The sequence below is a fragment of the Amblyomma mixtum genome, chromosome 3, assembly GCF_055824585.1.
Source record: "Amblyomma mixtum isolate Tamu chromosome 3, ASM5582458v1, whole genome shotgun sequence".
NCBI lineage: Eukaryota > Metazoa > Arthropoda > Arachnida > Ixodida > Ixodidae > Amblyomma > Amblyomma mixtum.
In genome coordinates, this window is record NC_143014.1 from 32,209,875 (window position 1) to 32,237,716 (window position 27,842).

Consider the following 27,842-nt stretch of genomic DNA (forward strand, 5'->3'; position numbering starts at 1 on the left):
GGCGGTCAGCGTTACATTTGTCGTGGTCCTCCTTTGTGGTGCCGAGGGCATGAACCATCGATGGCATGAGCATTTGACGCTCTTCCGATATGTGATGTGCCAACAGCAGTGAAATTCGCTGGTGCGATGTACGAAAACGTGGTAAGGTGCTGAGTAAACCTGTGTGTATAGCGTGCGTCAGCGGGCTCGACGGATAGCGCGTCGTCCTTTGCGCGCCTTCACTGGAAACGCTATGCTGACGGCGGGGCTCATTTCCTCCATGGCGGAGCAGCTGGTGGGAGACCACTACCCGGGTGACATCTCGCATCTTGGGGGTAAGTTAATTTTTTTCGAACCTGTACATTATTTCAAAGCCTTTGCGCACAACTGGCCACGTCAACACAGCTAGTACGAAGACGCAGTGCCTATCGTGGCAGCACGCATCGCTGAAAGGTTGTTTGCTGGCGGCACACGGGCATGAATGCACGTGTAGTGTCAGTGGTCACACGGTCATGGTCAGTATGCCATGCAAATATGCACAGCTGATCCGATCGCGGGGTGCACGATATCGGCGCCGTACTGCCGCCGTACTGCCATTCATCTCTCGCCGAGAATGGAATATGTGCCCGCCAACAACGTTACTAAACCAACTCAGTTCCATAGCTCCCAATCACGACCTCCCAATACCGGATGGATGGATGGATGGATAGGAGCGCCCCCTTTGAAACGGGGTGGTGGCAATTGCCACCATGCTCAGCTTTTCTTTATTTATTATTTTTTTTTGTTTACTGTGTTGGCAATTCTCATTAAGATTCTCCATCAACTTTGCCTACGGTTTCCTACTATTCTAACCTTATGCCACATCTCTGCTTTTCAGCCACCAATCCTCCAATCGCTTTTTGCTGACTTCCACTGCAGATTTATTTACATGACCATTGTTATCTTTAAACCCTAGGGCCTCAGAAAGAGTGACTGTGCCTGCATCGACATCCGGATGGATACCATCACATTTGATTATGAGGTGTTCAATTGTTTCCACAGATCTACCACACACTGCACATGTGTCATCTTCTTCGTTAAATTTCTTTTTGTAGCTGCGCGTTCTAAGACACCCTGATCTAGCTTCAAAAAGTAGGGCACTGCCTCTTGAGTTATCATAGAAAAATTCTTTCCTGATCTGCCTTTTCCAGAATCGATATAGTTCTACACTATGTTTCTTTTCCATTGAATTCATCCAATTTTTAACTTCCGCGTTTTTAACCTGTCGTTTAATGCTCTTTCTTTCTCCGTCCTCATGACCGGCATACTTACTGGTTAGTTTTCTAGTTCTTTTCCGCCACTGTGAGTCAACGTTCTTTCTGTATAAATATTTAAATACCTTAGCTGCCCATCTGTTATCGTCCAATTTCCTCAGGCGTTCTTCATATAGTATTTTACTCTTAGCTTCCCGTGCCTCGAACGATGCCCAGCCCATATCCCCTTGTACTGCCTCGTTTGTGGTTTTGCCGTGGGCACCTAGTGCTAATCTTCCAACAGCTCTCTGATTTACGTCTAATCTCGACTGAACTTCTGCCCTTAAGCACAGAACCGCATTGCCGAAAGTAAGTCCCGGCACCATTATTCCTTTCCAAATACCTCTTAGTACTTCATATTTGTTGTACCCCCATAATGCCCTATGTTTCATTATCCCGGCGTCTCTTCGTCCTTTTGCCCTAAGAGCCTGTTCATGCTTTTCCGTGTATGGAGAAGAGTGTCCCAAGCGGCGGTCCGAGAACTAACGGCGCTGCAGTCGAGTCTTGCTCCCTGCCGGACGCGTCGTCTGCTACACGAAGCGCGGAAGCTTGGAGCGGCCGGCACATATGAGGTTTTGGCGAGCTGCGTTTGCGCTCTACATGGCTGGCTGCAGTAAATAATGCTTCCATTACGGCAGTTTTTGCTTCGAAGCTGCGTGTTATCTCGGAGAACACGCTTGTGTGATGCAAAATTAGGCTGTTAATATTGTGATAAAAGTGCAAAAACACTGTCAACACGCTTGCGAGCATTGTTTCTTGCTTTGCTCAATGGCTTGTGTTTTTCGAATTCAGTTTGCGATCATTTCTGTGAAGTGCATGATCCCACCTTTTAAACTCGATGGGGTCCTTCGGCGGCCCGAAGAAATCACGGTCCGTCGAGTCATCGTTGCGATACCCGCTATTGCACCCCGGTGCAAACCAGGTCGGCATGAAGAGGCCCAATGTCACAAAATACAAACAAAAAATTCAGGGGCCACTTTGACGATTAAAGTGCGCGAGGCGAAAGCCTTTCCACGCAACTTTGGCCGCACGGCCGTTGGCACACACGAGGCGGCTATAGGGCGACTTGGTTTGGCTAGCCATGACTAATTGGGCCATGACTAATTAGTCATGACCCATGAATAACTAGTCATGATTGTTTAATTACGAACTAGTCATGTCTGGTTAATGACTGGCTAGTCATGACAAACCAGTCATGACTAATCGGTCATTAACCAGTCATAACTACTAATGGCTGGTTAATGACTAACTAGCCATGACTAACTAGTCATGACTGCTTAATAACTAACTAGTCATGCCTAATCAGTCATTAGTCATTGTTAGTCATAATTACCAGTCATGACTATTCATGACTAATGGCTAACCAGTCATGACTAGTCAATTACTGACTAGTCATGACTAACCATTCATGACTAATTGGGTCACGCCTAATTAGTCAAGACCCATGACTTACTAGTCAAGATTGGTTATTGACTAACTAGTCATGATTGATAATGACGAACTAGTCATGACTAACCAGCGATGACAAACCAGTCATGACTAAGCAGTCATTAACCAGTCATAACTAGTCATGACTGGTTAATGACTAACTAGTCATGATTGCTTAATTACTAACCAGTCATGACTATTCAGTCATTAGTCAAGGTTAGTCATGACTAGCCATTAGTCATGACTAACCATGACTGATAACTAACCTGTCATGACTAGTCATGACTGCTTAATGACTAACTAGTCATGATTAACCAATCATGACTAATTGGATCATGACTATTTAGTCATGACTTATGACTTACTAGTCATGTTTGGTTATTGACTAACTAGTCATGACTAGTTAATTGATGACTGGTTAATGACTAGCTAGTCATGACCAACTAGTCATGATTGGTTAATGACGAACTAGTCATGTCAGGCTAATGACTAGCTAGTCATGACCAAAGTTACTAGAACTTGGTTCTATAGTAACATTGGCCATGACAAACTAGTCATGACTAACCAGCGATGAGAAACCAGTCATGACTAGTCATGAACTAGTCATGACTGCTTATGACTAACCAGTCATTACTAATCTGTCATTAGTCATGGCTAACCAGTCATGACTAACCATGACTAACGACTAACGCGTCATGACTAGTTAGTCATTGGTTAGTCATTAATCACTCATGACTAGTTAGTCATGATTGGTTAGTCATTAATAGTTATTCATTAACCAGTAATTACCAGTCATGACTGGTTAGTCGTTAGTCATGGTTAGTCATGACTGGTTAGCCATGATTAATGACAGATTAGTAATGACTGGTTAGTCATTAATCACTCATGACTAGTTAGTCATGATTGTTAGTCATGACTAGTTATTCATTAACAAGTAATTACTAGTCATGACTGGTTAGTCGTTAGTCATGGTTAGTCATGACTGGTTAGCCATGACTAATGACAGATTAGTAATGACTGGTTAGTCATTAAGCAGTCATGACTAGTTAGTCATTAACCAGTCATGACTAGTCATGAACTAGTCATGACTGGTTAATGACTAACTAGCCATGACTGCTTAATGACTAACCAGTCATTACTAATCTGTCATTAGTCATGGCTAACCACTTATGACTAACCATGACTAACGACTAACCAGTCATGACTAGTAATTACTGGTTAATGAATAACTAGTCATGACTAACCAATCATGACTAACTAGTCATGAGTGATTAATGACTAACCAATGACTAACTAGTCATGACTCGTTAGGTAGTCATTAACCAATCATGGCTAACTAATCATGAGTGATTAATGACTAACCAATGACTAACTAGTCATGAGTTAATGATTAGTTCAAATGCCAAATGAGTAGTTAATGACTTCAAATGCCAAAGGCCCTGGTTTGATTCTCAGCCTCGACAGTTTTTTTTTAGTGACGCCGAAACGCGGACACATCTGCCGACACGGCTGCTAACGACAGTATAAGGCATTAAAGGCTTTCGCTTTAAAATTAACTGAGAAGCAGAGGTCACAAAGCGGCTGTCGCGAGCGCTCTTTAAAAAGGGCGCAGCAGGGCCAGCGAGCCGCACCGAGCAGCGACGAGGGAGCAAGACTCGATCGCAGCGCCACTAGTTCGCGCGACCGCCACTTGGGACAGCTCTCCGGTCGGAGCTGTGAAACTGATTTGGTTCTAGTAACGTTGCCCGCCAATACATCTTCGGCCATCTTCGGCCCGCCATCTTCGGCCCGGGCTTTACATTCTCGCCGCATGTTACGCTGTAATTGAAGTAACAGCGCTCGAGCAGTTTAACTACGTAGACTGCGATTCAGCTGTATGCGTTAGGATTGAGCGTCCTCCTCTTTCACTTGTATTTCACTTGTACTTTTAGAAATTGTGTATTTAAGGTACGAAGCTCCGTATGATCCAGCTGCGTTCGTACTTATAGCCGAGCCAGTGTAGTCGAGCCTTGAATAGCAGAACGGTCAGATAAAAACAAATTGTTCTGAAGTTTCTCGCCTCTATTTTTTTTTCATACTTTGGCTCGGAGCTGTAATGGTAAAAACAACTGCAAAATGCACACAGGTGCCTTAGCTCCATTTGCCCTAAATCCTGAAGTTGCAGTGAAAGTTAAGGGTAATTGAGCCTTTAATATGTACGAAGAATAAACTTGATTGTTTCATGATTATAACCAATGGCGCAAATAAATCTGACTTTGACTTAAATATGCTGAGGTACCTCTACAATACCTTATTTGATGTTAAAGGAAAAAGTGTGCTTTTTCTGCAATTGGCACTATTAAATCATCATACCTATGAGAATGTGAACTCAGTGCTAATCATGCAATTTCAAATTGAGGGACGCATGCAGAATTTGAAGCAAACCAGCCTTCTACTGAAAATATCGTTCTGTGGTGGTCTGTTCTTTTGAATGGTGGCATGTATTGTAGAAACGATGCTGGATATCGATATGCAAGCAATGTCTCGTCTGAGGCTAGCTTGTGAATGACTGCCGTGGTTATGAATTTCTTGTTGCCAGGCCCACTTCAAAATGTGGTTAAACAGTCGTGTTCCTTTCTGCGACCGGCTCCTTTTTGTGCCTTGCATTTTGCCTTACATGCTTGATTCTAGTCCATTTTTTGCACTGTGCTGCTGTTAAATGTGTCTTTTTACCTTACAGCAAGCTCCACATAGCTTTACCAGCAATGCCTCTTCCAAGCTCTCTAGTATGGCTGTGCCAGCCTTTCACTTGGTGCTAGGATGCCCAGCAAGCAAGCAGGCTTTTGAGGTAAGCACTGAAGACATCTTCCGACACTAGTAGCTTTTATTTTCCTAGTCCACTGCTACTTGTGTGACCCCTCGTTATGTTTATTTTGGCAAGTTAGGTTGCCTATTAAGGGCTCTCTTTTATTTTTCACCTGCTGCTGTGGCCTACTGCATTGGTGTTCGGCTGCTGAGCCCAAAGACGCGGGATTGAATTGCGGTGGCTTCGTTTCGACAAGGCGAAATGCATATTTGCTCGTGTGTTATGCAATGTCAGGGCATGTTAAAGAATCTTTGGTGGTCGAAATTTATGCACAGCCCTCCTCTATGGATGGAGCTAATGTTCAACTTTGAGGGATTAAAGGGACACTGATGGCAAACTGAAGTTGACCTGTGATGATGGAGTTCCGCATTCTAACCACAAAGACGTCACTTTTTCAGAAAGTGGAGCTTTATAAGCCAGAGAAAGCAAGAAATGCAATTGTCATCAGCACCGGCTGATTTCGGAAGTAAATTGCGATGCGTTGACTCCGTTTTTTTTTTTTGGCACAGATTCCAGAGGCTAGGCTGAACTGCCATTCACCTCAGAACGGTTATCATGGAGTCCTTTGTGTAGACTTAGTGAGTTCAAATCGAGTGGCGGGAAAATTTTTAAATGTAATTTTTGCACCAAGCATTGTGTTGGTGGCCTTTGCGCTGCTGTTAAAAACCGGGATAGCAGTATGGTATCCCACAAAACTAGGTTCAGGACTTGCAGGAAGCGGTTTATCACATTCCGCTAGCTTGTGCAAGAAACTACTTCAGGGATATGTGCAGGTGTCTTTAATGTGTTCCTGAGTGAGCACTAACTCGTTAGGGGGAAGGCAGCTTCTAATCTGGCACTACAGTGCCAATGTCGTGAGTATAAATCATAAGGTGACCCATCAGTGTGCACGCCTGATTTCTGTGACACTTCAGTGGTGTATAGAAGTGGTAAACAAATCTGTAAGGTATTTGATGCATTAGTCAATGCATTAGTCAAGCCATTAGTCAATCTTCAACGGAAAGAATTTTCTCTTTTAGATGACGTGCTTGTATATCAGTGACAGTTATTTGTTGTCCTGCCTTTCTCTGGTGTGGGTCATGTGTGTGCGCATCTTCATGCGAGCCTTCTTTTCCTTCACAAAAAATTCAATTGATAGTCCAACCTGTTTTCTTCACTTTTCCTGTGTTGCATCTTTTGGCTTGTTTTAAATCTGTAACTTAGCTCAGACCATGATAATTACAGCCGGAAAACAGGGCTACTGAATGTGAGCTTGGCATACATGCGTACTGTATGTGTGAAAGTGCAGTTTACAATATTCAGAAATGCTTGATAGCCTTACAAGAATCTAAAATTTTGTTGGAATTCCTATTTGTTCACTGTTCAAGTGTCGAGAGTTTTTCTGCTTCATCGTGTGATTAGAGCCACTTTGGTACTTAAGCTGAAATCTTTTCTTTAGCCTGCATGATTCTCACTTTTGGGACAGAAACGTGGAGGCTAATGAAAAGAGTTCAGCTTATAAGAGTATAGACACCTAATCTTGGTGGCATGTTTTCTTCTCTATAATGATGCGGAAGACACTACTATGCATGAATAACCATCTGGTATTCGCGTGCGACCGCTAAATAATTTATAATGAAATTTTTCTGCCATCCTGTTTCGGTGAACAATTTGACTATGGCTATGACATCAAAGAGAGGTTACAGGTCACGTGAGGCGTGGAAAAACTGCACTTATAATCGTTCCTTCATCATTTTAATTCGCTACAGCGCTGACGCCAGCATTCCTTAAGAGCCAGAAGTACCAATTGTATTGCAGTTTTTCATGCCTCACGCGACCAATAAAATCGCTTTGACGTCACAGCCATCATTCAGCTGTTAAAACCGAAACAAATACGGCAGGAGAAAGAAATTTGATTATAAATTATTTAGCGGTCATAGGAGGATGCCATGTGGTAATCCGTGTATAATACTTTATGCCTTATTACAAAGAAAAAAACACGTGCCAAACGATAAGGACAGCAAAGTGAGCTATGGAAAGAAAAATGATAAGTCTAACTTTAAGAGAGCCGCCGCGGTGGCTCAGCGGTTATGGTGCTCGGCTGCTGACCCAAAAGACGCGGGTTCGATCCCGGCCGCGGCGGCTAGAATTTCTTTGGAGGAGAAATTCTAGAGGCCCGTGTACTGTGCGATGTCGGTGCACGTTAAAGAACCCCAGGTGGTCGAAATTTCCGGAGCCCTCCACTACGGCGTCTCTCATAGCCTTAGTCGCTTTGGGACGTTAAACCCCATAAACTAAACTAAACTAAACTAACTTTAAGAGACCAAAAGGGGGCGGAGTGGGTGAGGGAACAAACGCGGGTTAATGACATGCTACTTGAAATTAAGAGGAAGAAATGGGCTTGGGCGGGGCTTATAATGCGAAGACAAGATAACCGCTGGTCCTTAAGGGTAATGGAGTGGATTCAAAAAGAATGCAAGCATAGCAGGGGGTGGCAGAAAGTTAGATGGGCAGATGAGATTAAAAAGTTTGCGGGGATATGGTGGCCACACCTAGCAAAGGACAGGGTTAATGTGGAGAGATGGGTGAGTCCTTTGCCCTGCAGTGGGCGTAGTCATGCTGATGATGATTGTACGTGTCGCACCTGCTGCTTCGTGCTATCAGCTGGCCCATGCTTGGCCGACCAGACTAGCCAAATTTGTGATGTGGGTTTTCTATTGCACCTGCATTTGTGTACACAGAGGACTTGAATGGTAGCAGGTGATCCTGTGCATGTGTTCACGCCACAGCTCACATGACCCATACTGAAAGCTTCTCTGCCTTTAGTAAGACAGCTGCATCAGTCTGGGACATAACGTATCCCAGTGCTAGAGTATGAGTAAATTGCTCTGGAATTTTAATGTGGTATCAGGTAGCATAGCCAAAAGAAGGCTAGCGCGGCTGCCTAATATTCTCTTAGGCAGCTGTGTTGGATTTTCAGTGCCTCCTAGAGTAATCCGTGAAAGTTCACTGTAACCCATTCGTTTCGATGTAAATGAGAAAGTCCTTAGAGCCCTATACTTTTTAATGATAATAACAAGGTAATGCAGCAATTCAATTGTACCTGTTCTCTTTCAACACAGTAAAGTGCTGCTGGGTCGAGTTCACAGTTTTGGTTTGTAGGTGTGCTCAGGCTGTCATCATCATAATCATCATCAGCAGCAGCAGCAGCAGCAGCAGCCTGACTACACCCACTGCGGGGCAAAGCCTCTCCCATGTCTCTCCAATTAACCCTGTCCTTTGCCAGTTGCGGCCACTGTATCCCTACAAACTTCTTTATCTCATCCACCCACCATTATCATTACCAAGCTCATACAAATGGATTGATGCACGTAGTGTCAGGTGCGTAATCTGATACCACCAGCTTACCCCAAGCTGTGCTCAGATTTGCCTCATTGCTGCAGGAGCAATAAGGCAGGCATGAGGCTGAGAGGTGCAAAAACATGATTTTTCAAGAATGTCTTTGTGGAAATTGCAATTAATCATGTGAATTTGCTTTCATTTTAGGAGCTGCACACAAGCTGTGCGCCTTTCCATGCTGATCATGCTGGCCAGGTACGATTATGGTTACGTTACTAGGTTGTTTTCATAATGGAAGTTGTGGATTTCTGTGTGGTTTTGAAACATAAATTGTATAAGTATTTGGCCTGCCACAAAAGTATAGTGGTGCATTCAGGGCCAGTGTTACAAAGGGATGTTTTGATTGCTGCAAGAACTTGAAGGCCCCTGTGTGGTCACTGTGGTAGGCCCCCTCCCTACTTAGGAATTGCTATTTGGGTTACTCAGTCATGTGTCAGAGGAATAGTGTATAGAGATAAGGGATGGAAGAATGCTTCCAACTAAAGAAAAAAATTCAGCAAGCAGTCATAGAAGCAGAAGTACAAAAATGGCAAGGCTTTCTCTAATTTACATCGAATCTTTTTCACTTAGACTTCTTATTGCATAGAACGGCTGATGCTTGGCTTACACACATATTTTCTTTAGGTATGCAGTAGGTCTCAAATTCTTGTATGATATGGTCACGGTGCCAAAAAATGATGGTGGTGTTAGAAAACTCGGAATACAGAGGAATGTCTTACAATCAGCAGCGAGACGTGAGGCCAGTGTTCCTCGAACTAAGTTCGTACACCTTTCATGTCTGGCTGATGCAGCAGCTGTTCTGGTTATACACCTTCGAGTACAAGTTAGATACAGAGCACCAATAGCACTATCTATACAAGTCGCAGCGTGCTTGACATTGCACTCGTTTCGCTTACATGCTCCCATCTTTCATTTGTTAAAAAGTGGCCAAAAGTGCTCAATAAGTTGAGTAGGCATCAGAAAGGCACTTCGACCTCGTATATAGCAGTAGAGTTCTTACAGAATAATATAACTTGTGTAAGTATGGAATGACCACAATTGAAAGGCCAGATTTCTTTTCAACTAAAGCGGCTGTTTGGACTTGTTGGTCAGTGATCATGGTTAAAGAATGCAGTGTGAAAAACAAGGACAAATGAAAAAGTGGACAGGACTGGCGGGAGTCCATTTCTTCGTTTGTTTTTGTCTTTTTGCGCTGCATTCTTTAACCGTCATCACATTTCTTTGTCCTTTACATTTTTTTACAAAGCTTGTGCTTGCAAATGTTAGAACATACGAAAAAAAAATGAAGCCTGGCTGATAACTGCCAGAAATTTTGACTTGCCAAATATACTCACGAATACAACATGGTAGAGAGAGGGTGTGGTAGATGGTCCTTGGCGATCACAAAATGAACAAGGGAGGGGAAAACCTCAGGTTGCTTGAGCCAACGTTTCGACAAGGGGACTTGTCTTCGTCTGGGCAAAGCGTTCATCATTGGCAGGGATTAAATAGGGCCTTCGCTCCGAGGAGGAAGGCCCCGGGGGTGGGGAAGGAAAGTGGTGTGAGAGGGGATGCGTGTCAGGAAGGGGAGGGAGGTGAATCTTGATTCGTTAAGCTGCAATAGTGGAAAAACTTATATCCCGGGTGTGTGTAATGAACAAAGGCTTTGGAGGGGCTGCGATGGGGGGTTGGCGCTGGGTGGACCTGAAAAACTCAGATAAGTGGATTAGTCAGCGTGGTACAGGGAAATGAGAACAAGGCAAACAAAATAGGCTGGCACTGGAAGGAGAAAGAAAGGGGGGGGGGGGGCATTTCCACGGAAGGACAAGGCGGGGGGGGGGGTGACTCCATTTCAGAGAAAGCCAAAAGGTGGGGGCGTAGGGCGTAACAGGAATGTCATAGTTTCCGAGAACTGACAGTAGGGGATTAGGAAAAAAAAGAAAAAAAAAAGGTGAACAAAGGGAGAGGGTGCAAGGCTGGAAATGTGGTGGAAGATATGACATGGGAAGGGTGCAAAGAGGGATAGTATACTCAGAAGTACTTGTATTTGGGCGTGTTGGTTCATAACTTTTCAGGAGGACACAGGGGCGCAACAAAAGACACGGACATAGAAGCAGACAGGGACGAGCACTTGTCCCTGTCTACTTCCACACCCGTGCCTCCCATCGCGCCCTTGCGTCCTCCTGCAAAGATAATATACTTATGCGAGGTTCTAGGAAATGGTCTGAGCACGTGCAAGACATTTGTTAATTTAAAATTATGCTAACCCTGGAATGTACCTGAGGGATTCTAGGTTTCCTCTGGACATGTTAATCCCTGTTGGTTGCAGTGTTTTAAATTTGTGGATTAGGAATGCTTCTCTGTATTTTCTGTCCCTAGTCGATTTGAAGCCTGACTGAAGAATGAACAATTTGAGTTCGTCGAATTTGTGATGGCGTTCATTAAAATGGGTCGACACTGCCTTCTGTTCATTCCGTGTTGTGTCAGCCCGGTGCCCATTTAATCTCGCACTCATTGTTTGCCCAGTTTCTCCGATATATTGTTTCTGGCAGAAGGAGCACTGGAGCATGTAGATAATATTGGACGATGTGCAGTCAAAACTGGTCTTTATATCGAAACAAATCGCTTGCCGTACTTTTAACCGTAGTGTCCCTTTGTAAATGTTTGCATGTCTTGCATCTAGGTCGAGAGCATGAAGTTACTGTCGGTGGTGGTTTCTTACCGAGCCTAGCATGCACCAGGATGTCCTTCAGGTTTGTGTTGCGTCTGTATGTTACCTTTGGTGCGTCGGGAAATATTTTCTTGAGACGGTCGTTACCTGTTAAAATGGGGTGGTATTTCCGCAGGATATTGTTTATGTTTGGAAGCGCGTTTGAGTATTTCGTTATAAGTGCAGGAGGTCGTTGACTGTTAGCTTTTGTTCGTTTTTTAAGAACTACATCTCGTTTCAAAGTGGTTGCTCGTTGGAACGCATTATTAAGGGTTGTCTGTGGATGGTTTCTGGTGATTAGTGTGTTTTTTAGCGAGTGTAGGTGTTTCAGGTAGTCGTCGTCATCGCTACATATTCTTCTTAGTCTCGTTGCCTGTCCTACGAATATACCTTGTTTGCAGTGTCTTGGATGATGGCTAGTGAAATCTAAGTATTGTTGTCGGTCAGTGGGCTTCCTGTAAAGTGTGGTTTTGAGCTTGCTATTTTCTAAATGGACAGTGGTATCAAGGAAATTGACTTGTGTTTTCGAGGAGTTGAAGGTGAATTTAATGCTGGAGTGATATGAATTGAAATGTGTGACGAATGCCTTCAGGGTCTCAGCCCCATGCTCCCATATCATGAAAATGTCGTCTATGTAACGCAGGTATATAAGTGGTTTTTTTAGAAATGAATTTAGAAGTTTAGATTCTAGTAGCCCCATAAAAATGTTCGCGTAGGTGGGTGCGAAGGGAGTGCGAAGGAAGTTATGAACCAACACGCCCAAATACAAGTACTTCTGAGTATACTATCCCTCTTTGCACCCTTCCCATGTCATATCTTCCACCACATTTCCGGCCTTCGCATCCTCTCCCTTTGCTAACCTTTTTTTTTCTTTCTTTTTCCTAATCCCCTACTATCAGTTCTCGGAAACCATGACATTCCTGTTACGCCCTACGCCCCCACCTTTGGCTTTCTCTGAACTGGAATCACCCCCCCTGCCTTGTCCTTCCGTGGAAATGCCCCCCCCCCCCCTTTCTTTCTCCTTCCAGTGCCAGCCTATTTTGTTTGCCTTGTTCTCATTTTCTGTACCACGCTGACTAATCCTCTTATCTGAGTTTTTCAGGTCCACCCAGCGCCAACCCCCCGTCGCAGCCCCTTCAAAGCCTTTGTTCATTACACACCCCCGGGATATAAGTTTTCCCACTATTGCAGCTTAACGAATCAAGATGATTCACCTCCCTCCCCTTCCTGACACGCATCCCCTCTCACACCACTTTCCTTCCCCCACCTGGGGCCTTCCTCCTTGGAGCGAAGGCCCGATTTAATCTCTGCCAATGATGAACACTTTGCCCAGATGAAGACAAGTCCCCTTGTCGAAACGTTGGCTCAAGCAACCTGAGGTTTTCCCCTCCCTTGTTCATTTTGTGATCACGAATACAACAGTGAGACAGGTGGGCAAAAAACAGCAGTACAACTTTAGATTTTTGACAGTAGTGGTGCTTGTACTGCAGCTACTGCTAGGATAACATGTCTTGCCTCTGCAGCTCTGTTGCCTTCATGCATATATTTTGTAAACGAAAGGTTTTTGTGACTTATAGCCGGCCTTCAAGGTGCTGGTGTTTTGGTATCTGTTTTAACCTCTGTATGCAAAAGCCTTGCCAAAAATAGCTATCAGGAAATGCGTCCATTGGAAGAAAAGTGACATAGGATTGCGATCATTCCGTACATACACCAGTTATCTCATTCTTTGAAGAATGCTGGAGCCAGGTGCAAGGTTGTGAGGGTCTTTTGGCCCCTAATAAGCTTGAGCACCTTTGCCCACTCATTGACTAATGGAAGACAGGCATTAGTAAGTGAAAAAAGCACAATGTCAAGCACAGCTTAAAGGGGTTGTGAAAAGAAAATGAAGCTGCCCGGTTTTAATTTTTACTGCTTCCATAAACATTAGACATGCTGATTCCGAAATATTTCGACTCAATATTGAGTCTGCATTTAATAAAGCCCGTTCGAAATCGCTGCCTTTTTGCGCTCATGAAACGACCATGCGCCGCCGTCGGCTGGCACACGCACTACTTGACTACGTCATTTTAAGATCTTCAGAAACGTACAGATATCTTCAACTTTCGTTTGCCCTAAAATAATAGCTCTATTAGAAATTTAGGAAGTGAAACAAGGTTTTCCAATTATTTGCACGCGTAATTGCACTCTGTTAAACTGCAGCGCGTGGTCATAGATCAATCACTGACCTGGGACCAGTTTCGGTTTCGGTTCTGCTTCTCCATCCTCCTTGGCTTCAGTATCAGCGGCTCGACATAGCCTTGCTTACGTGAACCTATCTAGGTGGTGTTCCTTGACAGCGGTGGTTTGAGTCAGAGAATCGAGCTGAGCAAGGCCAGCCCATCTCGACGACTCTCTGTTTACATGAACTCGATACGAATGAGTCAGCTATCACGGCGCGCATCGGCTCCGCGCTTCTGTTCTTTGCTGCAGAAAAATATATTCCAGAAGCGTGAAGAGGGTTAGGCATAATTTGCAGATGGGGCTGCGAGTCAACCCACCCCTTGCGATAGAGATGAAGACTTGAGTCCACGACCGGGTTCGGAGGTTCACGGTCGGGGCTCCCGCAGGCAGAGGTGTCGCGGGCTCTCGGCATGACTGCTACTTGCCGGGCGCGCGACGTGCCGTTGCAAGCGGCGTAATAACGACTGACAGCAGCTCGCCGCCTGCGCCCAACCGATGTCAATGACAGGCCGCACGCGGCGCGTCGCACTGACAAGGCGCGTCGCATTGAATGCGAGCGCGCAGAGCGCCAGCGTCGACGTGGGGGCGCGTTTCTCGGGGCTGGCCTGTCAGCCTGGATGCTGGCTGCCGGCGTCAGAAAAACACGCTAGTATTATTTGTTCACGCTCATAACAAGCACTGGAATAGATGAATGCCAAAAATGAATCATTTCTGAGGATCGTTGGCTGATGCCGAGTTGCTGGCAGTATTTAATTCGGCGAGACAAGCAAATTTCATCCCATGACCGCTTTATTTACTGCCTGGTCGCTGCTCGCATAGCTGGCATTTGCTAGCTCCGCTGGCGTTGCGGAAATCGAGCATATCTTTATTTTATTATGGGACAGGTTCACAGTGAAAGGGGTGACGAGAGTAGTATTTTTTACAGCGCTGACCAGTTCCGAAGCTCCCTCAGCTGCGGTATGGATAGTATCAATGCAAAACCAGGTAGGCTTAGCGACGACCAGGGCCGCCGGCAAGCCTCGCAGTTCATCGCCCGGCGCGTCCGCAGGCGGCGCCGTTGCCGAAAGCTCGGTATGCTGCCACTGCTCGAATATAACAGGCAGCCTTTCTGATATCATTGCTGTTTTGTCTTTTCTGGTGTGAATGTGAAATACAGCGAGTCTGCAGGCCGGCCGGCAAACCTGGATCTCGTCCGCTGGCGTCATGAAAATGAGCTAAAGATTTTTCTTCACGTAAATAATAAACTGTGGGAGCAAGAAGTGTGGAAAATAGATCATTTTTGAGGATCGTTGAACAATGCCGAGTTGCTGGTAGAAGCAGCAACTGTAATACGAGTAAATGTTTTGCCACAACCACCGCTCAGCTGCCGCTGCCCGGCCGTTGCGGTCCGGCTTGCGCGCCTGGCGTCTGCTATATAGCTCCGCTGCCGAGCGCACCGCAACAATGACCATATTTTTTGTTGTGAGACGATGCTGTTGACAGTAAAGCGATGCCAAAAGCAGCCATTTTATTATAACCCAGGCTACTTCCGAAGCGCTGTCCGCCGCGGCTTCGATGCGAAACAGGCCTAGCGACGACCAGGGCAGCCAGAGAGCAGTGCAGTTCGGCGCCCGGCGCGCCCGCGTCCAGCGCCGTTGCCGAAAGCGCGCTACGTGGGCAGGCATGCTTTGTCGCCGCCCGAGTACAGCCGGCAGTCTTTCTGATAACATCGCTATTTTGTCTTTTCTGGTGCGAACTTCAGTAGCCAAGCAGCGCGCAGGCGCTGGTGTGCGGTGGCAAAGTGTTACACCGGATGTGGGCCGGGCATGAGTCTAGCGGCGCAAAGATGCTTGCCGCTCTGTGTCCCTGCTTGTAGTAGGCGGCAGTTCGCAAGCGGCGACTGGTGCGGCGCGCCGGCCAAGTTTTCGCACATGTCAGCTTGACAGCTAGCAGACTCCATTCTAAGCAGACGACGGTGCCACATTCGAGTCAATATGCGTGCTGTAACCTCGGTCAACTATGGCTAAACAGGCCTCGCTAAGCCGCCATGTTGTGTTGACGACAGAAGCCTCTGATTGACTTCTTAAAATGACGTTTGCTGTGAGTTGAGGGGGATGCGCGCTGGGAAACCGAAATTTAGTTTTTTTCGCTATTCAATCAACCCAGACGATGAAACGAACCAAGGTATACTATAGAATGAAGGGTCAGAATTCCAAATACACACGTCGTTCAAAATTTTCAGAAAACATTTCACGACCCCTTTAACAAATGTAAACTGTGCTCGTGGTGTTTTTTCTCATTCCTTTGCTACATGATTGAAGATAAAGGTGCTATCAAAGTAAATGAAAGTAAATGGCAGACAGTATTAGTGAAAATTTTTGATTTCAGAGCCTAATTTAGATTGTGCAAATTATATCGTGCACCAATAAATTTCGCACATTACGATTTGAAGGCAGGTGTACTTTGTCCAGGCCGGCTATTGCATCAACCCAATATTAAGGGAGTAGAACTTGCATACCGAGCTGCCTCATCTCCACAATCTTGTAGGTCATTGTAACTTGTCCATCTGGACAGGGCAATTTTTCCAATGCTGCCTTTGTTTTTCGGCACCATGTCTAGCAGATGCAAGGAACTGCCAAGCTCCCGACCGCTCAGCTAAAAACAGTGTCATGCGCAATGCAAGCATCAACCTTCCTACATGATTACAATTGTAATTACGATTGCAATGAGGTTTCTTGCAGTAAATTCAGTTGTGAGTCATTGCTCATGCTGTGTACTTCCTTTGCCCCTCATCTCTGGGTGCTATTCCTTCTTGATAGTCTTCCTGGTCTGAGCTTCATGATAGCCTGTTGACATACACGAGAGATGGGCTCTGACTGAGAAACATGCACTTTCCAGGACTACTACCTGCAGATGTACCATATCTGTTTTCATAGCCACTGTTGTGCTGTAGTTGTGCTATCCACTTCCCTATTTTGTAATGCAAGATTTCTAGGCTGTAGCAGGCCAGACACATATAACTGTAATCCATAGAGTGCTGTATACATTAGTTAAAATTCATCGTCGTCAGCCTGACTACACCCACTGCAGTGCAAAGGCCTCTCCCATGTCTCTCCAATTAACCCTGTCCTCTGCCAATTGTGGCCACCGTATCCCCGCAAACTTCTTAATCTCATCCGCCCACTTAATTTTCTGCCGCCCCCTGCTACATTTACCTTCTCATGGAATCCACTCTGTTACCCTCAAGGACCAGCGGTTGGTTATCTTGCCTTCGCCTTACATTTCCTGCCCGAGCCCATTTCTTCCTCTTGATTTCAAATAGGATGTCATTAACCCGCGTTTTTTCCCTCACCCACTCCGTCCGCTTCCGGTCTCTTAACGTTACACCTATCATTTTACTTTCCATAGCTCGCTGTGTTGTCCTTGAATTAAGCTGAACCCTCATATTTAGCCTCCACATTTCTGCCCCATAGGTAAGTACCAGTAAGATACAGCTGTGTTAGACTTTTCTCTTGGGGGATATTGGCAAACTGCCTTTCACGATCTGAGAGAACCTGCCATATGCGCTCCACCCCGTTCTCATTTTTCTAGTTATTTCCCTCTCATGATCCGGATCAGCGGTCACTACCTGCCCTAAGTATACATATCCTCTTACTACTTCTAGCACCTCGCTACCAATTGTGAACTGCTGTTCCCTTGCTAGACTGTTGAGCATTACTTTGGTTTTCTGCATGTTCATTTCTAGCCCCACAATTCTGCTCTGCCTGTCTAACTCATTCATCATGCTTTGCAGTTCATATCCTGAGTTGCCTAGCCAGGCAATGTCATCAGGGAATCGCAAATTACTTAGGTATTCTCCAGTAAGTCTTATCCCCAACTGTTCCCATTTCAGGCCCCGGAACACCTCGTGTAAACAGGCGGTGAATAGCATTGGTGAAATCGTGTCTCCCTGCCTGACACCTTGCCTTATTGGAATTTTATTGCTGACCTTATGGAGAACTATGGTAGCTGTGCAGTCGTTATAAATATCTTCGAATATTTTCACATAACACTCTTCTACACCCTGATTCCACAATGCCTGCATGACAGCTGTGGTTCCACCGAGTCAATTGCTGTCTGGTAGTCAATGAAGGCTATATATTGGGGTTGGTTATATTCTGCCCATTTCTCTATCACCTGATTGTTTGCAAAAATGTGGTCTCTTGTTGAGTATCCTTTACGAAAGCCTGCCTGATCATTTGGTTGATTGAATTCGAAGGTTGTCCTGAGTCTATTAGTGATTACCTTAGTAAATACCTTGTAGACAATGGATAGTAAGCTGATCGGTCTGTAAATCTTCAAGCCCTTGACATCTTCTTTCTTATGAATTAAAATAATGTTCGCATTCTTCCAAGCTCCTGATACGCTCGTGGTCACGAGGCAAGCGTATACAGGGTGGCTAGTTTCTCTAGCATAATCTCTCCTCCATCCTTCAACAAATCTGCTGTTGCCTGATCCTCACCAGCTGCTTTACCCCTTTGCATTGCTCCTGAGGCTTTCTTTACTTCCTCCCTCGTTACTGGCGGGATGTCCTATTGCTGTGCTCTACTGCCTCTCTCTGTAACGTTCTGATTACATTCACTACTGTAGAGATTTGTGTGGAACTCTTCGGCTGCTTTAACTATCTTATCCATATTGCTTATGACTAGGGCCCGGAAATTTAGGCACTAAAGAACCCCGAAATAGGCAGGCATCTAGGCTCTAAAAAATATTGAAATAGGTGCTATAAAGCAAAAATAGGCGCTTTGAATAATACTCTTTATTCATACTTATAAGGTTTGTAAGTCAAGCACGGAGCGTACGCAGTCCTCAACTGAAGCAATAAAGCGCATTCTCAGGTTTTCGAACTTGAAGCTCCTTCGGTTTTTGCTAAGCATAGCTTTGTACATTAAAAGGCTTCTTTTGACATCACATGAAGTTAGTGGCGCGAACCTAAAACATGAGAGTTGATAAAGGCCTAGGCCTTCAGGCGATGCGGCCGTATCGTCTCGGCGTAGAAAGTCTCTGATTTGGGAAATTGTTTCTAGGCACCTATTTTTTTCTACCAATTGTTGCATCTTCGTAGAAGCAGTAGCACTCTTTCCTTCCAGTCGCCGAAGTGCTGCTGGTACTTCTGCCACTACTTTCAACGATTCATCTATTGAGAGTCCAGCCTTTTCCAACTTTGTCATCCTTTCCGTCAATGTTGAGAAGTTTGTACTAATGTATTTCCGGTCTCTTTCCAAACTCACCTTTTGCTACACTTCGAGATAAACACTGCGTTCAAGTTACAATTCTAGAAAAACGTTCGGCGAGACCCGCGCCTTTTGTGCGTGCATCGGCGCGCGCCTTTCACCATACGTAGACAGATGTCTCAAAATTGAAAAACGGCACCGAGGACCAAAGTGCCGGATTTAGGCATTTATAGGCAAGAAATGCGGTTAAATAGGTAGTATTTCCCAAAAAATGACAAAAAGGCAGGCAAGTGCAAAAATCCCCCGTTTAGGCATTTATAGGCATGTTTAGGCAAATGCCTAAATTTCCGGGCCCTACTTATGACATTGCCCTCTTTGTCTTTTAGCGCATACATCTGGTTTTTACCTGTGATTAGTTTTCTCTTCACTGATTTTAGGCTACCTCCATGCTTTAGAGCATGCTAGGTTTTCTCCATGTTAAACTTTCTTATGCTGGCTACCTTGCACTTATAAATAACTTCGATAGCTCTTCTAGTTCTATTCTATCTCTGAAGTTAGACGTCCTCATGCTTTGGCGTTTCTTCATCAGATCTTTTGTCTCCTGAGATAGCTTGCAGGTATCCTCTCGAATGATCTGACCACCTACTTCTGCAGTACGCTGCTATGAATTTAAATATGTATTTAAAGATAACAGTTAAGGTGGGAGATTGAGCTTTGAGATTTGCACTTCAACTCGGGAGTTATGCCGCTGCTACACAGAATACTTGATCGCCATAGAGATATTTCATCATCTCGCACCAAGCTGCTGTGGCGCCACTGTCACAGTTGATAATTTTGCTGGGAAGCTGTTGTAGCACTCACGCAGTTTTGAAAAGGTGGTATTCATTGTTTTTGTGCTATTGGCAACAGTGATAATATGCTTGCTGCAGTGTTTTGTGGCCAGCCTTCTTTTTTTTTTTAGTGAACTATGTTGTACATTTCATGTTTAGTATTCTTTCAGCGATTAAATTGCTTTGATTTTAGTGTATAGTTGCGAGTGCTCCATGTCTGAGTGCAAATTTCTACCACTGAAAAGCCTTCAAAATCTTGATAGATGTCCACACTGTTCTAGGGACTCTGTGGCTATTGGAAATGCCCATTTAGCTGCATTCAAGTGCCACTGAGTTGATAGCCATTTGAAAGCCTTCAAAATGCCTGTGTGACACGGTTATTACATTTTGTGCAGGTTTGATGCTGAGCAGCCTGCGTCTTTGAGTCGGGTTTTCCAGTGTCTGTATTTCAAACCTGAAACTTTTCGAAATCATCATTAGTTCATTAATAGAAGAACTACTTGTGCCCTTTTCTGGAATTTCCAGAAAACAGATTAACTGAATTTTTTTGCATATACTGCTACCTTTTTGCAGGTGCTGCATAGTGAGAACCTGTATCAAGACGCCAACCTGCTGGACTTGGAGAAACTGAAGAAATTGTTTAGCCACTGTGTGGCACCCATCACGAGGGATGTGGCATTAATAAAGCCAGTTAAGGTGACCTTATCTATGTCCTTTTGCAAGCATGCTACACACATGAGAGCCATCCCACGAAGCACCATTTCTGCAGAGCTTGTTATCTCACAACATGCATGCTGAATGAGGCAGTGATAGACAGATGAGGAGGCCTTAAGGCAGGGCATTGGCGTAACGTGTTGAGCAGTGAATTAGGAGCCTTGCAGCCATGCAAGGTATTATCGGTATCATGATGGTAACTCCATTTGACACTGTCTAGTGCTCTGTGAGCCAGACTCGGCTCTTGCACATTCTGGGACTCACCCTTGGCTCTCGGACATTCTGGAAGCCTCACCCGGCTTGCGCATATTACGCGAGGATGTCTTCTGCTGTGCGAGCCTTACGCGGCTTGCGAACTATATGTGAGAGATGTCTCGCGTTTGCTAGCCTGCTCGGCTTGCGCAAATTATGTGAAATATGTCTCGCGTTCTGCAACCTCGCTCAATCGTCGCATTTTGCGTGGATATAAAAGCCACGCAGAATCCACGCTCAATATTTTCAATAGGGTCGCGTTAAATTCCTCTGGCTGCAGCGCTGCTGTGGCACCAGTGGTGGCATGTTACGAAAGCAGCAGAGTATGGCACGCTAAATAGTCGCCTTACGAGTGAAGCTGGACGCGAGATTCGCAGACAGCTTCTACGCAGCGCTGCAAGTAGGCCACATCTCGTATCGCATAAGCATGTTTGCAGCAAAGTTCGTCGGCGGGCGAACTGTTCAGTCCCCTGTTGTTGATCGTCACTACGTTGTGTGCTGCTAACCGTGGTCCCGTCCTGCGTTTTTATGTGCCCTTAGAGTCGTTCCTGTGATCAGCGATGCATCGTAATATAAAGAGCACCGGCTGCCGTGCCTAATAACCAAACCAACGTCATGCACCCGGGTTTTTATTCAATTTTCACTGGAGTGCTTCCTGCCATGCACCGCCGTGGTCGTCGCTTGCGACGCCGTTGCCCAGTTTGCGAATGGAACTGAAAGCCTTGCTCGCCAGTGCCTCGTTGCTTTTCTGCGGCTTCCTTGAGGCTGTGAGAGAAACATTTAATTACTCACAGTGTACAACCATGCAACAACCATGGATACACTGCACTCAGGAATCAACCGTCCTCACATGCTTCGTCTTTGCCGCTCTTTGGTCGTGTCAAAGTTCGATCCTCGAAGATAACGGCGTCGCTTACGTTCCAGCTGCCCTGCCATCGAGAATATGTCATACCCACGATAGATACCCAGCGCATGGCAACAACGCTTCGTTCGCATTAAGCATGAATTAAAAATGACAGCACGCAAAGCATTTTGGAGTCGGAAATATTTTAAAAGACAGCACCGAAAGAAATTGTCTTCAGTTTGCAATCAACAACAAAAAAATCTCTCCCACAGAGTAAGAACCTAGCACCTCACAACCTAACTACCTCACAAAATGCTATTGCATTCCTTAGGTCCCAGTGACCTGTCGTCCCCATTTAAGTTGCTGCACGAAGACAGGGACATGCTATTTGCGCTTGAAAACAGCATGGGGCCAGGCGCTGTTTGGTTCAGGCCACGGTCAAAGCCAGGGAGAGCCTCGCCCTTACTCAAAAACTCGTGGAGGCTTGTACGACGCGGGAGGAACGAAAGAATTCGCATTTCGAACGTTCCAGAACGCCAGATTTCGACGTGTCTTACCCTCAGTTCGGTGTAAGTAACGCATATTACAAGCCAGGTGTTTTGCCTAAGATGTTCTGTAATTTTCTGTAATTCTGTAGTGTTCACGCCTTGTTCTCTTCTCTGCCTTTGTTCCCTCGAGCACAGACCCCTCCGCAGATAGCGAGCGAAGGCGCTGCAGTGGGAGTGCGGGACGGAAGACGGCCCCCATAACGCCACAGCATTAAATATTAGTTAACCAGCCTACTAGTTCGAACGCCTTAGCTGTATTCTGACGTACTTCGCCGCTGAAACTGCTATGCCGAAAAAGTGCTCTTCTACCTCAAAACGGCTATCTTTAAAAATTACAGAACATCTCAGGTGAAACATCCGGTATAAACCTGTCTACCGCTGTGAGTGTTCCATAGATCGCACCATGCTGTCGGTTCACTGTTAAAGCAAGTTCCATGCACTGTAAAAAGGGCACGAGTTTCTTGGTGGCTATGCCCTTGTAGCTATTTATAGCACTTGTAGCTATTTAACTGGCATGAAATGCTGACTTAGTTCGCTCACCTGCCACTAGGTGGGCTTTCATGGGTCGTTGTCGTTTGAAGAACTCTGCAAAAAGGGCAAATAGAATACCGTCTTACTAATCACTGCTCAAATTTTCAAAGCAGTCCTTTACCGCTAACAAATATCACAATTTGCACGTATGATCAAATAAGAGAAACGCGCACACGTGGTCACTAATAAATTGGGGACAAGATAGGAATAAGCGCAACAGACTGGTAGGCATTGAGTGCGATATGTATCCTACACTGATTGCGGTTTTTCGAGCGAAAAAAAAAATTGTATGACATTTCCCCGATGAAGTGCGAGCGATTCATAGTGTAGAACATCTTTCTGTGAGTAATAGCTTGGCTACAAATCCTTATCATCATTACCGTTGAGGTCATTATCATCGCCATTAGAAGCACCAGCCAGGCCACCGCTGTGGCTCAGTAGATATGGTGCCCTGCTGCTGACCCGAAACATGCGGGTTCGATCCCGGCCGCCGCGGCTGAATTTATATGGATGCGAAATTCTATAGGCCCGTGTACTGTGCGATGTCAGTGCACGTTAAAGAACCCCAGATGGTCGAAATTTCAGGAGCCCTTCTCTACGGCGTCCCTCATAGCCTGAGTCGCTTTGGGACGTTGAACCTCATAAACCAACCAACCAACCAGAAGCACCAGCCATATTACGACCAGTGCAGGAGAAAAGACTCGCTCGCAAGTGTCCAATCAGCCCTGTCCTCTGTCAGTCGTGTGCATGCTATCCTTTTCGAAACGACGGCGAAGGTCAAACAGTGGCTGTAGTTTCAAAGGTCAAAGAAGAACTTAACGACGTCAAGCGCAAAAGGCGGCCACCGCACTTGCACTGCACCGCATCCCACTGAAGATCAGCAGTTTTTTTTTGTTCTCAATTTGAGCTTATGACTGCTCAGTTTCTGGGCAGCGGACACCGTAGCCGCCCACAGGGAAGTGACAAGCTTAGGAAGATAGCCGAATGGTCACGCGACTGTGCGCGCAGGCTCGTATACCAGCGCCAAGAGCCGCCGAGTGAGGCCGTCAGACTGCTACAATTGCAATTCTAGACAGTGGGGAGCCGCAGTAATGTTGCGGTGCTTCAAACTGGCTCTATTCTATTAGGTCCACCGGCTTCGACACTCGACGGTGGCATGCATCTGCCCGCAGCCCTGCCTTATCGCTGTACATTATGAAAATATATCACAAACATTATAAAGGCACCTCACCTCACATTCCGACTACAGAAAACGAAGCCCTTAGCGTTTGCATCTTGGTATCAGTAATTGCTTTGACGCCTTAGCTGAATTACACCCTACTGGGAGTTAATGGCCTCGCAAACCCTGCCACTTTCACCTGTTGCGGACCTATAGAGTGGTCTTAAAACCATAATACAGCTCCCTTAACGCGGACCATCGACAGCGCCGCGCCACCACTGCAAAGCCAGGCGAGAACAGGCCATGTACGCTCTTGGATTATTCGCGCGTCTAGGCTAACCATAATGACCAGGCTACAACGTGAGCTTGGCCACCGCTTTTGAAACGGGCAGCTACGCCATCCACATTTTGACCACGCGTTACCTCGCAAATGTCGCTGGTATTACTTGCCTCAACTTCCGAACCCAGGTAGAACGGTGCAGAGTCTGCACTCTCGACGGCATCGAGAATGTCCAACAGGTACTGGTACTCCGGTGTCGCCAAATCCAACCTGTTGATGCGTAGGGGCCGCGGGCGGTCTGGTGACCCGGCAGCTCGACTTCCTTCTGGGTAAGCATGCTTGTAAAAGCAGGAATCTGCAAACGGACAGTGGCCACGGCCTTCCTTGAAGTACCGGCATGGCCTCTGGCTCATGGCGGCCTTGTATTCAGACATCAGTCTGTCCTTCTCTTCCCCCATGTCCACCCAGGAGCTGCTTGGTGTCACGAAGCTAGAAGGAGTCCGACACAGCGGACACCTTTGAGTAACATCGTTGCCAAACTCCTTGGAACTGCGCCACTTGCGTATGCATGACAGGCAAAACGCATGGTTGCATTTTTCGAGCAGGCCGAAGCGCTGCTCTGAAGGTGGCTCCTTTTCCATCACGACTTCCATGCAAATGCCGCATGTTTTTCCCGCGCTCCTCGGGTCGCGCTCTTGGCTGTGCCTGTGGGCGCACTGCTCCCTGTGCTGACGGCGCTGCTCCTCGTCGTATGGGTGCAGAGAGGGCGTCCGGCAGAGGTCACACAGCTCAAGTTGCACGTAGCTGCAACCCGCGCCCGTGCTGTCGATAGGGGGTGGCGGCAACGAGGCTCTTTTGCTTCGAGGGGCGTCGTCACTGACCTCGGTGCTCGCCGCAGGACCGGACGTTGACCAACCTCGGGGGTAAAACTCCGGGGCGTCCGCCCAGCTCGTAGCTCGCGGCGTCACGGCACCGCCGCCACAGGCAGGCCCCGTGTAGTCCGTCCTACGAGCAGTGGACGGCCCGGCGAAAGTAGCGCGGGCGGCGGCCGACCGGCCGTATCCAAGACGACTTCCGCCGTAACCCGCACCAATGTGCGACTGGTCGCTGCGACCTGAAGTAAGGCTCTCCGCCCCCGAGCGCTGGCGGTGCTCATAGCGGCACCTACTACCGTAGATACAACGCCCACTGAGATAAAACTGACATACGTTGTTGCTGTGGCGCGTCGGGTGGCAGTGCTCAAAGGGCAACCGACGCCCATTCCTGCAAACGCCACCCAGGAGGTAGTCGCACCGCTCCTCTTCCGATCCGCCCTCCGCCATTTTGCTTTGTGAGGGCAGTCAGCGCCGGGCGCTCGGGCCTCTGCGCGAGCCGTAGATGCCTGCTGCAAGAGACGCATTTCAAGCTGCGCGTGAGATAACAGCTTTTTGATATCACTGAAATATGTTCATCTTTATGCCAGTGTCGATGTAAGCGAATTTGGCTTTTTCTTAGTGTGAGTATGGCTAAACCAGCTTCAGATGAACTGAGTAATCCTGCTTCGAGGGAATGTAGCGAGAGAAGACGACGGCGAAGAGGGCACAAAGTGAACAGCGCGCGCAGAAACACGCGCCAAGAGAACGGAGAAAAGAAAAAAGAACACGCCGTGAAACCATCCTCTGAAATCCAGGATTGAGAATGCGAGAACGCAATGTCTCGCGTCAGTGAGCCATTGCATATAGTCCCATCCAAAAAAGAGTTTAGGAACATGAAGAGGAGTCAGTATCACAGCTTTCGAGCGTTTTAACAGCTAAAGATATAAAGCTTAGCTGAAGACAAACACAAGTTAGGAAGTACAACGGCAGCCGTTTACCCCCTCTGAGCCAGTTATACCTCGTTCCTTTCTTCAAAACCGAGATAGTTTTTAGACCTCGATTAAGATTAGGCAGTCTAGTTCTCAGTCTAACTTTATTCGCAGACTAGGCCCTCCCCTGGATTTGAGGAAAACGCACCTCAGCCACGCCGTGAGAGAAAAACACTAACGCTGACTGAAAGCTTGTTTCCAGCCAGCTTTTTCACGGCGCGGTTGAGGCGTCCACTGGCAAAGTGAGCCATATGCGCTCTTGAGAACGGCGTCTTCAAGTCTCGTCTAGAAGCAGCCAGCATGTCTGTTTCTCCTGGGTGGTTCCGAGTGCCCCCTGTCTACTTGATGACTGCTGCCAGGCCTGCCGTCACGGACCACACGGAGAGGACCCAGATGTCATCTAGTGAAGCACATGTGTTGGCAGCACGTGTGAACCATCAGTTGTTGGAGGGAGGTTCGTGAGCCGCTGCTGGACTAAACGTCTGTCCAGTCCACGCCCGTTTCCATCTCCATGACAGGAGCTATGTTCAGTGAAAGAGTTGGATGATGGACGAAATATTACGAATGGGTTTATTCACACAACATAACAGCAAACGGGAGCGTGTCGGCCGCATTCGTTGCCGTGTTTTATAGCATTTGCTTTCCCTAAATTCCCTAGGTAGAAGGCGGCCTTGCCGGAGTGGCAGTGGCCTGAAATATTCACCTGTGCGCAAATACTCACACCCCCGCACTTATGGACATGCCCCCGTCATGTGTTGAGCCTGAGGAAGACGAGGATGCCGCCGAGGTGGTGTGTTGTCCAAGTCTCTTTCTTTGTCCATGTTTTTTGCGCTTGTACATGTCTGTCTGAGGTAATGTAGACTGCGGTAGTTGATGTTCTCTGGCCATCTGGTGGTTCACACGTGCTGCCGACTCCTGTTCTTCATTAGATGACACCCGACGCGCAAAGCCTGAACGCGGGGTCGGGAATAGGGCGGAAAGGGCCCTTTGTCCTTGGATGAGTTCGCGATGCTTGTGGATGATGCCCGCCAGCTAGTGATGCAAAACTATCGATAGTACTATCGATAATATCGATAGTTGAGTCACTATCGAACTATCGATGGTAAAAAAAAAAAATTGGCTGTGGTTTAGCTCCGGTTAAACCTGGATGAGCAGCATCTGCGCGCAGCCATATACGAGGTCTGTTAGAAAAGTATCCGATTTTATTTTTTTTGCGAACACCTGATGGATGTGAAACAAGCGCGCTTACAGCAGCCGACCTTGAACCATCGTGCGCATGCACGAATTTTTTCCCGCCTGCCGATAGCGTCAGTCGCTGGGAAGCAGCGTTTGAGTGAGGCAGTGCGCAGTGCTCTCGTCGGTTTTTTGTTGCAAGGAAAATGGCGGAGCAAGAGGAGCAGCGCTACTACCTCAAATTTTGCCACAAACTTGGCGATAGCCAAGTGGAAACCATTCGAAATGTTCAGACGGCTTTCGGTGATGATGCTATGAGCAGCACACAGATTAAGCAGTGGTGCAACTGGTTTAAAGACAGCCGCACATCCGTCGAGAGAGAGCCACGCTCCGGTCGGCCATCAACATGCCGAAATGACGAGGTCATTGCCGAAGTGAACGCTGTGGTGATGCGGGACTGTTGTGTGACTATCCGAGAAATTGCGGGAGAGGTGTACATCAGCAATTTTTCTGCACATTCCATTATCACCGAAGATTTGGCCATGGAGAGAGATGCGGCGAAATTCGTGCCGAAGCTGCTGACGGTGAAGAAAAAGCAGCTTCGTGTTGAAGTCTCACAGGAGATGCTGGATTCCACAAACAGTT

The 27,842-nt window shown here is 46.6% G+C and overlaps 1 protein-coding gene and 1 long non-coding RNA gene across 2 annotated transcripts; one reads left to right on the plus strand and one right to left on the minus strand.

Moving 5' to 3' along the window:
* On the plus strand, positions 1-22,004 carry LOC149349580 (uncharacterized). The gene is made up of 5 exons (XR_016289321.1): positions 1-314; positions 5,419-5,526; positions 9,070-9,117; positions 20,427-20,563; positions 21,995-22,004. It is a non-coding gene; the product is annotated as an uncharacterized LOC149349580 (long non-coding RNA).
* A 765-nt stretch (positions 22,005-22,769) lies between these two features.
* LOC149349581 (E3 ubiquitin-protein ligase makorin-3-like) lies at positions 22,770-25,548 on the minus strand. Its single transcript, XM_089575468.1, has 2 exons — positions 24,352-25,548; positions 22,770-22,796 (listed from the first exon to the last, which is right to left on the minus strand). Exons 1-2 carry the CDS (start codon positions 25,501-25,503, stop codon positions 22,770-22,772), a joined length of 1,179 nt encoding a protein of 392 aa, XP_089431594.1. The 5' UTR covers positions 25,504-25,548.
* Between the last annotated feature and the right edge of the window lie 2,294 nt (positions 25,549-27,842).